The 13,245-nt window shown below is 32.1% G+C and overlaps 1 protein-coding gene across 8 annotated transcripts in view; it reads right to left on the bottom strand.

Moving 5' to 3' along the window:
• sfl (N-deacetylase and N-sulfotransferase sfl) overlaps positions 1-13,245 on the bottom strand; it is a 500,037-nt gene that overhangs the window by 130,639 nt on the left and 356,153 nt on the right. For 6 of the 8 annotated variants that reach the window (XM_089170139.1, XM_089170137.1, XM_089170138.1 and 3 more), the window contains one exon: positions 9,838-11,787. The exons of the other annotated variants lie outside the window; for them this stretch is intronic. In XM_089170139.1, coding sequence (XP_089026265.1) covers positions 9,838-10,010 — 173 coding nt within the window. In that variant the 5' untranslated portion in view covers positions 10,011-11,787. The remainder of the gene's footprint in view (positions 1-9,837; positions 11,788-13,245) is intronic. 8 annotated transcript variants of the gene reach the window in all.

Below are 13,245 nucleotides of genomic sequence, written 5' to 3'. Positions count from 1 at the left end.
AAAAAGAAATGTTACAAGAGTAAAATTTTAACATCATCCCTATACAAAACTACTGTTGAAGAAAAAGAAAATGTAAAGAACGGTAAGGAGGAAAAGAAGTTAGTGAAAACTACATACACAATGGAAAAAAAAATCTGTCCGGTACTAGGTGCCACTTCCAGCGATTCTATATTTTTACACCAAAGTTTAATTTTTATTTTTAAATATGTTTATGTAGAAGTTATATTATTATTATTGAAGTTATATTATTTTTATTATTATTATTATTATTATTATTATTATTATTATTGTTGTTATATATTTCTTAATTTATGTTGAGTCAATAGTTTTTTGACTTCACTAATTTATAAATAAAGTTACATTTTCTGTGTGTGAAATAGCTTTTATTTTATTTCCGAAAAACCTTATGTGTCCGCCACTAGGCGACTTCCTCCTACATTATTTTATTTAAATTAACTTACAAGAAATTTATATCATCAAACTACATATCGATAAATTAATAGAAACATCGCTAGATTTGACATAGTTAATGAATATTTTTGAATTGACCAATTTACAAACCTTGAATTTACTCAAAACAATAGAAAATGGACTTGCATCACTTTCAAAATAAACGATTCACATATGAGCCGTTCAGTGCACACATCGATTAACTCCACTTTTTGAAAAATCTTAAATTTAAGTGTCAAAGCACTTGGTATAGTCAAAACTTTTTATATTTATAATAACTTTCCTGAATAATAAAGATTAACACCATTAAACGGAAAAATTTTTTTGGCCATTGAATAATAAGTAATACAACAATATACATTATTTCATCGCATTTCTCAATTTTTTGTTTATTGAGTTAATCGATGTGTGCACTGAACGGCTCATATAATACAAAAATTCACAAGAATTTATAAAGATATTAAAACATTGAAAAAAGTTATTTTAAAAAGAATGGAAATTAATTTGGTCTTGGTTCTACACTTTTCGTGCTTTATTTAAAATCTTTTTCAATCTCAACGCGAATAACGTTCTTTATCTTGAACGAGTAGCAAGCAAACATAGACACGCATAGGTTTGTAAAAAAAAAGAAAACGGACAGAGAATATGGGCCCGGAAGAAATAAGGGGTAAAAAAGAAGGTTAAAAGAAATAAGGAGAGAAAGAGAGGATGCGAAAGGTTTGGAAAACGTTGGGAAGACGTTTGCAAAAGTCGAACTGGTAAGAAAGGACAGGATGTGTTCACAGGGAGGAAGGTTAGCGCCGTTGTCGTAAGGCTGGTCGAGAGGAGGAGATGCTTGAATTGACGCTGATTGGGCGTGCGACAAACATCCGGCCGCATTTCATGTCCCACGACAGGGATTGCACCAAGTAGTAGGTACTGCTACTTTCTTTCTCTCTCTTTCTCTCATGCACAAATACAAATACACATACACTCAGCATTTTTGCACACACCCACTCATTCTGTCTCTCTCTTTCAATCCATCCACATAGTCAGTCAATCCTCCATCTGTATCTCCCTTTTATGAGTGTATTGGTGCAAGACACGTTCGTATTTCCTTCACTCTCCTTTCCCTTCAACCCATAAAATATCGACAGATACGATCGTGGTTTCATCCTAAATAGTTTGAACATTTCCTATCTTTTTATTTGAAACACGTTGGGGCCCCATCTTTCATTTGTATATTAGTTAGGAAACATGGTCTCGATATTTAATCGCAATTGTTTATTGTTTGTTTAAAATACTTTAGGTTATTGTATTAATCATTAACTATATTACATATTTTCTTATAAATATTTATGTAATTAATAAGAGATTATATAATTATTTTTGCTTAGTTCATAAATGATTCTTTATCGTCGACTTTAATCATTTGATATTTAATGCATATTTGTTGATGGGATTATTGATTAGAAAATTGTAAACATAATCGATGATAGAAAATGCGATGACTATCGAATATAAAAGAAATTTGATTCTTTTTGTTTAATAATACTTCGTCAACAGTATGGAGACAAGAACTGGGTCAACCGCGGCTGCTGCTTCGTGCAAGGCAACACGGTCTTACGCGCGTGATTCGACTTCGGAAAAGGAAAAATAAGTAAGTGTGTTCGGTTTGGCGCCTCTGAATCAACTTGTTGGAGTTCGCAAACGTCTGGAATACGTCGTTCGTACGAATAAAGCGAATTTCAAGAAGGTCGAAAGTTTGACCGCGTCTACGTCCAAATGTACAACTGAATATGTTAATTTTTTATTTTTTTTTCAAAAAGAAAAATTGAAATGAAATTTTTTGTTGTTTTCTTAACAAATATTGGCAATTGTTTTGCATTTATGAATTATCCGTTAGAAAGTTCTTGCCCGTTTACAGGTAAAATAAATTAATTCGAATTTAAAAAAGTTTTTGGTAATTTAAAGGGCAAAACATTTTATTGCATTGATGTATGATTTTTTAAATTTGAAATTTTTTTTATTAAATTTATGATTTACTTTTCAATAGAAATCAAACCATTTTTAAAGGATTTTCTAAATTTATTTAGTATACTTAAATTAAAAGCCTTGAATCGAGGTATCGTAAAGGAGATCGATGGGTAGGATTTGACCTGAGAATTTGAAATGTTGATAATAAATCTTGGTATTGGTCAGTCAATGTTACGGTAACAATTTATAGTAGGTAAGACTCGGTACTGTTAACATTGATTCACATCAACTGGACCAGTCGATTCAGCTTGGAAGATGTTAAGGTAAAGCTAGAACGATCTAGCTTGAGGCACATGGTTGGTTAGGAGATTTCCGCCACCAACGTGGATGCGAAATTGTATGTCAATGTCTATGTTGGGATATTAGGTTTCGTGATTGACGACGGATTATTCCGGAGTTGGAATTGCTTAGAGAATATCCACGCGATCATAGATTATCCCTTAAGATTGATTTACTCTTGTATCGGTTCGACATCGATTTACGTTAAGACGTTAAGATGATCCAAACTATATGCATCGTTTAAATAGCTCAACATTTATCCTATAAAATTTCTATTGGCTTGAATCAAGAATTTCTTCGTATTTTCCTGGTAGATAGATTTAAATAACATTAATTGGATTTTTCAATACTTGCGTGCGTTTGAATGCTGGCATATCACAAAGTAATTTAAAAAAAAAACAATATGTGTGCAGATCACACGTGTTAGAAGTAAAACCTTCAAAAAACAAAGTTTCAAGAGAATGAGACGAATGCACAGTATCAACAGTAAGATAATTGCAGGACTTATTTATCATAATATTGTTACCATACATAATAAAGGGCACCGGTATGATCGCTGGGTGGAATAGCTGATAAAAAGAACACTTCTCCAAATTCGAGCGACAAAAATGAAATGCTGAATGAGATAGTTATAGATAGGCACCAAAATCGTAGGATGTTTATCAAAGTAAATATAATTCGTCGGAAACTAAGTAAATACGAATAATCCTTTTTTTGAAACTCAGGTACAAAATTTTTTTTTGTTAGTATGCTTTTCAATTTCCCGTTTTCATCTATATTCTTGCGCTGTATAACAAACATTTTAGGATAGACGAAATAAAGACATTATGAAAAACATATGGAAAATACTGCTGGACTGAACGAAGATTCTGGTAAAATGTAATGAGAGATCTAATAGAGATAATCTCTAGAAATGTTTTTTTAACTCTATAGTCTGCCACAATTTGAGACCCTTATTATTTATAACATATCTCATCTTTATTCTTTGGACCACAAGCTTATCTTTCTAAATACTCTCGTCTAATTAAAAATCTGAAAAACGAAAAATCTAAAAAACGCATTGAATCGTATCGCTCTCTGAGCTTATCGAACTGTATACGCAACAAGTTTCAAATTTGAGCCCCGTGGTAAACTCTACCGACTCACGCTAAGAATTTAACATGTTAAAAATGTTTTTATTTTATTGAAAAATTCGTATAATTTTCTTAAATACGCAAATATTATAATTTATAATATAATTTTCTTATATGCTTGGGTAAATACATGTCTTTGGATATTTTTTATAAAAACATATAAAAATCAAATTTAATAAACATATTTTGTCTTTGTGAATCAAATATATTTGATGAAGAAGCAAAATTAAAATCTACCAGTAATTTACTTGCTTTTGAATATAATTTGTCAGCTGCTCCTAATGTATTCTACAGTATTATCTAATTCTTTTTCTCTGATATATCTTGTAGTTCTTTTTTTTTTTGTAAAATATTCAATTTTTCAAATCACCCCCATTCTAAAAAAGTTTTCATTTAAAAAAAAATAACAGTTTGCATATTTATTAATACATTAAAAAATTGTTACGTCTTGAAAAACAGTGAACATTAAAAAGAAATTCGATGCACTTTAGAACTTGATTACAAAAAAAGAAAAAAATGCGATTCAGATCAGTAAAATTACTTCTGACGTTTATGAACGTGATGCAGTATTCGTACGCGTGCCACAAAGTTGATTTAATAGTTTTCAATTTAGAAATTTTGATATCAAAGATGGATCTCGTTCTGATTAAACAATAATTGGAAAAGTCGATGAAAAAAATTTAGCATGAGCGGTACATAAATTTAAATATTAAATTTATAATAAAAGCCCCTAGGGATATTTTCTTTTCGGTGATGAATCGTCTAGAAATAATAGTAATCTACTTAAAGAAACACTTTCTCAAAGCGAATGTAAATTTAGCGAAACATTATGCTTCCTTTTCGTTTGCATGTTCTTCGACTCTCATAGATCACTACGATCTACGTCCAAACACTTCGGAAAGCTGACCATTCCGAGACGAAACTTTCGATCCCAATCTAAATCTAAACTGCTGGAGAAGTTCGGATTTAAAGGACCGAGTTTCGTACATTTACATAAGAGGAGAAGCTTTATTTGAAGTTAAGAACGATCAATGCACTTCCAATTAATTTCGTTAGTTTTGTTGAAAACTCATTGAATAAAATAAATTCCCCCCTCCCCTTTTGAAAAAGAAAAAAAAGAAAATTAAATCAAAAGGTGATCTACATCATTTTTATTACTTTTTTTTTCAAAAACAATTATTTAATCGCAGAATAAAATAACCCAAAATGTATCGAAGAAAATTTTGAAGGGGAAATGAAAACAACATATTGAAGTATCTAATTATCTTACATAAATTAAACTCCATGTTAATATCGAGTGTAGACTAATGCTAGCGTGACTCTCTAGGTCATTCAACTTCTCTAATTAACTGTAGAGAGAAGACTACACCTAGAAACCCTTTCCCTAACCCCACTACTTTTCTCTCTGTCTCTATTTCTCTCATTCGTATCTTCGTAGGAGAGAACTATTAGGCGAAGCCAGAAGCTCGTCGTAGAGATCGAGGAAAATTGGGATTAGACCGGTTACATTACGGAAATATATGACGTGTGTGGGTGCCAGACTAGGGTGTAGTACGTGCGTATATCCTGATTTAAATTGGGTCGTCGGCTTGGTCGAAGGCACCCACCAATTTGCCGAGTCCACAAACTATTACTCCTCGTCCTCGCGTTTAATTCGCTAGTTCGTAGTTTCGGCTTTCAGAGATATCCTCGAATTCGGCTTGCGTTTATATTAACGCCAAGTAACGTTCTTCCAACAAGATTTCACTGAGAGGAAATCAATTTGCTACTACTTCGTTCGAGTCTAACCTATATCATAACATAACATGACTCTTTGAATACATATGTATATATTCCAATTTTCCTGAAATATAAGAATTATATGCTAAAAAATTATCGATTCATTTTCTCATCAAACTCTTATTTAAATTAACGTTATCTTATAATCTTCTAATATTTATTGAATTAGTATTTATAATACGATTTTAATGGATGTTAATCCACGAAAGTATTTTACATCGTAAATACTTATTCATATTGACCATTTATTTTACAAAATACTTAATAAGAATATTTAATAAAAATGTAATCTGATACAGAAATTTAATTATTTAAATTAAAAATAATCACACAATATATTGACCGTTTATTAAAAAAAAAAAAAATACTTAATCAAGATATTTAATAAAAACGTGATGTGATATTAATTCTTAATTATTGGTATTTAAAATATTCACACATACTGTCCATTTATTTTAAAGTAAATACTCAATCCGAATATTTAATAAAAACTTGATTTTATACAGACCATTAATTATTTATATCGAAAATATTTATAGACAATTTAATGGACAAAATACTTATAAAAAACACTGACATTAATAAACATTTGACTATTTTTACCATTCTTCTTTCTATCCCATATCGCCTATTTTAATATAGAGGCGACGAGACGTTTTCTACGGGTGTCGACGTGTACTTATTACAGAAGAGTGAAATGTAGTGTGGGGGAGGGGTTAGTCTTCTTTTCATCCATGTATAAAAACACGATGATGAGGAGAGAAGGATGCAAAAGAAAGAGGCGGTTGACCGCTGGGCAGGGGTCACTCGACGTTGAAAGGGAGCTACACGTCATTGAGACATAAAAGAGAAAGAAAATGAGACAGAGAAAAAGAAGGAAGACAGGAAAAAAGAATAAAGAAGAAAGAGAAAAGGAGAAAGATAGATACGAAAGAAGGGGGGGGGGGGCGTGAACGTCAAGAGAATACGTTAATTGGTACGCCTGTGTTAGTGGTCGCGTACCAAAGTTGCATGAAGTTTACGAGGCTTGACGATGTAGAAATGTCTTTAGACGCTAACTGGAAATAACGTCGCACGCAACCACCGTCCCAGACGATAGGTCAATATATCTCTCTTTCTCTCTCTCTATCTCTATATTACATGTTTGTTTGTTTGTGTGTATTTGTATGTCCGTGCATACGTGTGTGTGGTTTTAAGTTTTGGAGTTGTTGCAAACTGGTTAACGGTCAGAAAGAACGGGGAAGCACTACGCTCGTAATTGATCTGCTTTGCTTCGCTCGGACACGTGGCAATTAAAATTATCAAGCAAAAAGACGACGATTTCTTAATAAGCCTTTTAATAAACTCCTCTTGAGAAACTTATTAATTGCTACAAGCGAGCGATACCAAATAAACAACCGACAGTGTTCTCAAATAATTGTTTAATTTGATTAATTAATTTGGGAGTACTTTCTTTTTTTCCTTTTCGGTTAGTATTTGTAATAAAATATTAGTATATTTTTTGTGGTAAACACTGACACAAAAATTGATTATAAATACTGAAAAATATTGTTATTTAATATTTTATAACGTTTTTCTTTTTTGTTAGAAACAATATTCGTAATAAAATACTCGTTTCGATATGTAAACTTAATACAATACTTATTATAAATATTTATAAAATTATTATTTATATTATACTATTTATTTAACAGAATACTGACCGAAAGAAAATTACTCAAAAATACATTCGGAATTAAATAAATAGATAGAAGCATGTAAATGTTTAAATGTAGAGATCGATTATTTTTCGTTCTTTTTCTCTCCAACATTTGTATTAATCGAAAAAATTGTCAGCAGTCGTCCATTGTAAATTTTTATCTACGCTTATAGATAATATTCGTTCGTTCTGTCCGAATTCAATTCGATTTCGTATAGTCGCGTAATTTTAATCAAAATCTCCACAGAACGTTCAATTGTATACTTGTTTCAGAGTATGTATTCCATACTACCTTTTGAAAGACCAGTCCGCTACTGGTGGGCGATGCTAAAATCATACATACAATTCGTACGCGAATCTGCAAACGAGCAATTTACTTGCAAATGAGCGAAACATACGCGGCCACGTTTACAGATTTTGTCTCGTCTGCTTTTCAGGGGGGAATATTCAAAACTCGATGGAAATCGAAAAATTTTCGCGCTACGGAATATTATATAAAATCCATACATATACATGTACGTTTTATAAATTGCACAACGATTTATTTTTTCAATAACGAAAACGAAGACAACAACAATCCACAACATTAAAAATTAAATACTACGTAATTTTGAACTCGCGAACTTTAAAATTTGCATATGCGATTACACGTATATTTTTTTAATACTATTTTTTTATCACTACAAAATTATATATTAAGACATAATTATCTAATTTTTAAGCAAAGAATTATTACAATAATTATTGTTATTTTTATTTAGCGTTAAGTAACAAGATTATTTAAAAGAAAAATTTTTGTTCAAAAGAAACAAACATTTTTTTCTAATGGAAAAAAAAAATATTAGGACCTTGAAAAAGTTCTCGTTGTTTCATCAAAGATGGCAATAGCAGTACTCCGTGCTTGAAATTTCGAATGGTAACGCACTTGCAAAGAAGTACTGTATCTAACTTGAAATTTCAGTGTATGATAGTTCACTTTAGTGTAAACAAAGTAATTTTTTATAAGTTTTGAAAATGTCTACTTTTGTGCCAACTAAAGTGTATTTGCTGGGAATTTTATTGCACTACTTATAAAGAGCGTTTTGGCGCACCAAAAAAATTTCAAGACAGAGAATTGGAGGAATTACTCGATGAAGACCGATCTCAGACGCTAGCAGAACTCAGAAAAACATTACAAGTTGATAAATCAACTGTTTCAAAACGTTTAAAAATGTTAGGAATGATCCATAAGCAAGGACATTGGGTGCCACATGAATTGAAGCCAAGAGACATCGTACGGCGTTTTGTCACGTGTGAACTACTGCTTCAACGGCAGAAAAGAAAAGGTTTTTTGCACCGTATAGTGACTGGCAATGAAAAATGGATACATTATGATAATTCAAAGCGTAGAAAATCATGTGTTAAGCCTGGCCATGCATTAACATCGTCCGCAAAACCAAATATCCATGGTTCGAAAGCTTCTTCTCTGTATTTGGTGGGATCAGCAGGGTGTAATTTATTATGAGCTGCTCAAACCGAATAAGACTATCACGGGAGATCGCTATCGACTTCAATTGATGCGTTTGAGTCGAGCCCTAAAAGAAAAACGGCCGCTATACGACAACAGTGTATAATACGACAAAGTGATTTTGTTATTATAAATGACAACGCCCGGCCTCATGTTGCAAAACCAGTGAAAATCTACCTGGAAACGCTTCGATGGAAAGTTGTACCTCACCCGCCGTATTCATCTGACATAGCCCCTTCCGATTTTCACCTATTCCGTTCGATGGCACATGGCTTAGCTGACCGGCGTTTTCATTCTTACGAAGAAGCTAAAAACTGGGTCGATTCTTGGATAGCCTCAAAAAACATGTCGTTTTTCCAACGCGGAATTAATATACTGCCAGAAAGATGGGAAGAAGTGGTCTCTAGTATATCTTCATAAGCAATACTTTCAATAAAACGTTTTTGTTCCTTATATTTTAAATAAAGTTTTTATTTTGTAAAAAACAGCGAGAACTTATTTCAGGTCCTTATAAAATAGTAACTTTTGTCTAAACAAATATTTTTTCGGGCTCAAGTTAGACAAAATAATAGACTTAAAGAGGTTAAAATCACAGCTGCTACTACCCAGTAGAAATAGATAACTACTGGATACACAATAAGATGTCGTAAGAGAGTACTAATAACTCGGTCATAAATATTCCTGATGTGTAAGTACTTGCACAATAAAGTCTCGAATAATGAACAATATAAATACAATTTTAAATCAACTTGAATATCCTACCAACCCACCAACCCAAAAAATCAAATAAGACACGAAAATTACTCTCCATCCCAAAATAGAACCAGATATCTGGTTATACGCAAATTGCAATAATTGTAGTAAGTTACAAATATTTGAGTACTTAAATTACTAATAAATCTGCCCTACTTCTAAGCAACAATAAGAAAAATAAAAATAAAAATAAAATAAAATAATTAATAAACTTAACTTACCTAGAGAGAGGACTGCTGATGACGTAGTGGGTGTAATAAAAGATGCTGGCAATGGAGACAAGAAGGAGGGCTGCGACGCATTTCTTCACCGTTGCCTGTTTTACGACACAACGCGAACCGACGGCGCCCAATAGAGCGACGCCAGCATCGACAGCAGAGATTTTCGTTACCATCGTCCACTACGACGACGACGACGATGACGATGACGATGACGACGTCGACAATCGAATCACTACACGTAACACTAAGATCGAGAAGAAAATTTTAATCGATTGACAAAAAGTGGCCGGTGGATCGAAAACAAATAACTAAAATAAAATCTAAAAAGATACAAGTGTTAAAAAATCCTTTTGATCCTCTTTTCTTCTTATTCTGTACCGTTATTAATTTTTCTTTTCTTTTTATTCCTCTATAATTCTTATTTTCTTTTCTCTTCTCGCAAAGCTCGTCTTGAGATCAGACGAATAATAGAGGTCTGTTCTCATTCGTAGGATTCAAGGTACAGTCCAAGGAATACCAGACCAAGAATCCTCCAAGATTCTCAGCAATCGTCTTTCTGTCCAACGTAGTTTCATCGAGTATCTCAACAGACAAAGTCGCCATGGGCACTTGGCCGTACCTATTTCTGCGTTAAAGTGCACGTTGAAAAAGAAGAAGAAGATAAGAAGGACGAAGAAGGAAATAATCTTCTTTGGATAGCTTCTAAGAAGTTCATCTTAGCAGGCATCCCTGCTAACGGAGGTTCCTTGTCAATGATCTCTGACCCGTATCCCTTCCCCGTCTCTCTCTTTATCTTCCTTTTTCTTTACTTTCCTTTCCTTTAATTTTTGTCTTTTTTACATTCAAGTAGATGGAATCGAATCTTCTCGACTCCTAGCTGGATAAAGCAGATGACGTCTGTAAATCGGGAAGTAAGAGTGGTAGTAGCAGTAACAGCAGTAGCAGTTGCACGGCGTTGTCACTTGTTGCGCTTCCGAAAGGGCAGCAGTAACAGCGCGAACAGCGCCCTTTTGCATCCACCGGCACGGAATCGCGCCTTCCATCGCGTTTCACCTTTAACCCATCTGGCTGAACCCAAGATGGTTCCTTCTTTCCCCCTTTTTTGTCCTTTTTCTTCTTCTGCTTTTTCTTTTTCCTCTTTTTCTCCTACGCTCTCACTGATTTATTATTCAAACCAACGCTAATCTACAATTTTTCAGTACGATGATATTTTATTATTTTCATTAATTTTCCACAAAAATAATCAAAATTATAGAATAATCATTGTACAACGGACGGTTAAAGAATTCCTTATTTTCTTTCAGTAACTTTGAAAATTTTTCATTCACGATTTATATAGGGATCGATGACAATTTCTTCGTTTCATTGATCTTTCCTAAATCCGAATGAAAAATTGTAACGATTGCTACGTATGAACAAGTTGAGAGCTATCGAGAGGATAGACTTGTACACAAGCCTTTCTGGCACATCGAGTATTCCTTGGTTAGCTACTTCCGGTGTCGTTTTACTTTCCTGAGCCAGTTTTACGGCTGACCATTTGTTATGCCATATGCTTTTCTTTCTCTTTCTTTTTGTCTTTTTCTTTTTTTCTTTCGCTTTTACTCGTTCATTCTATTACACTAGCAGGAGCCACCGACTTACTCGTAAACTTCAAAGCCGTTCCAGATACCTTATTCTCTTCTCCCTTTTCTTCTTCTCCTTTTTCCCTTCTTTCTTCCTTACGTTTGAGTTTCCAGCTTGAAGGCTTTTTTCCTTTCGCCCTCACTCTCTCTCTCTCTATCTTCTTCTCTTTCTCTTCCTGTCAATTAGGGACAATGTAGAACCTCAGCGTTTTCACGGACTTTGCAATTTTCGGCTCTTAGAACATTGGAGAGAGATTTTCGTACGTTGGCTCAATTTCGATTTCGACTTCCTCCATTTCTTATAGATCAGAATCCTCTTTCGATAATTCTGTAACAATCCAATTGTAAGAAATATATATATATATATATATATATATATATATATATATATATTAGGGTGGGTCAAAAAAATGACTTATTTTTTTTTTCAAGTGCCACGGAAAAATGGGTTGCTAGACACCTTAAAACAATTCTCACCAAATATGAGCTTTTAATTTTAATAGAAAGATCCTCCGCATCGCAGTTTTTTATTTTTTTTCAGTCTAATAGATTAAAATTCATACCTCATTATTTATTGATTGTACAGAAAAATGTTCTAGACGAATTTTGTAGGAAATTTAATGCTCTACAAAAAAGGTATCTTATATTTTTTCCATAAACCTCACCATTTGAATGATATTGAAGATTTAAATTTGATGATTTTTAGACAAATTTAATTTTTGTTTATGAATTTTATAACTCTTCAATAAATAACTATTAAAAAGTGCACAATACAAATTTTTGTAGGAAATTAATTGCTCTATAAAAATGGTGTCTTATGTTTTGGCGATTAAATTAAGCGTTCAAAAGATACTCATCATCAAACTTTCATGTGTACTGATTTTAAAAGTTTTTGATTAAATATTCTAAAAATTTCAATTTATATTTATAAATTTTGAGAAAATTTACACGAATTTTAGTTTTTATCAACGAACAATGGATTTGTCCTTTCTAAGAAAGAATTGGATGGTCTTAGTCAATATTGTATTTTTATGGTTATGGTGTATGTAAAAGCTTGGTTTTCATGAACTTCTGCGACTTCTGCTGCTAATCACGACTTAGAGTTCATGAAAAATTTAATTGAGTACAGGGAAATTAATTCTTTGATTTCCTTGGCTACATGTGAAAAAATGACTTTACATTTGTGGTATTTAAGTGATGAACTTGACATTTTATCACTATTTGATGATACCGTTCCATTAAACATAAAGAAGAATATTGTCGAAGCTGTTAAGACTCGCGAAGGTACAGATTCTAAAGCAAAAAGATTTATAATTGATAAAAAAAATTTGGATTCAATTCTGCAAAAAAAACACAAGTGATTTTTATTGCAAGTTATTAAAGAGCATCGAAAAAATTACCCTACTTGCAACAAAAAATTGTTTAAAAATTAATAACTCAGTTGAAAATTGAAATAAAAAACTTTTTTATAACTAATTGGACATTTTTTTTCTCTAGAACTGAAACAAATAATATATTCATAATGAAAACTTTGCTTTTTTTATTAATAAATAATTAGCTAAGTGGTAAATAATGTACAATTTATTTTTTTAAATGTAGACAAAGATACTTAAACATAAAAAAAAACCTGAAAAATATTTTGAAGTTTCTCAGTTGATAAAAACTAAAATTCGTGTAAATTTTCTCAAAATTTATAAATTAAATTGAAATTTTTCGAATATTTAATCAAAAACTTTTAAAATCAGTACACATGAAAGTTTGATGATGAGTATCTTTTGAACGCTTA

Source organism: Polistes dominula, unplaced genomic scaffold (genome assembly GCF_049000335.1).
Source record: "Polistes dominula isolate Pdom_NZ unplaced genomic scaffold, Pdom_raw_medaka contig_15, whole genome shotgun sequence".
Taxonomy (NCBI): domain Eukaryota; kingdom Metazoa; phylum Arthropoda; class Insecta; order Hymenoptera; family Vespidae; genus Polistes; species Polistes dominula.
The sequence above is the reverse complement of the archived record's forward strand: the minus strand, read 5'-3'. Positions and strand labels throughout refer to the sequence as shown.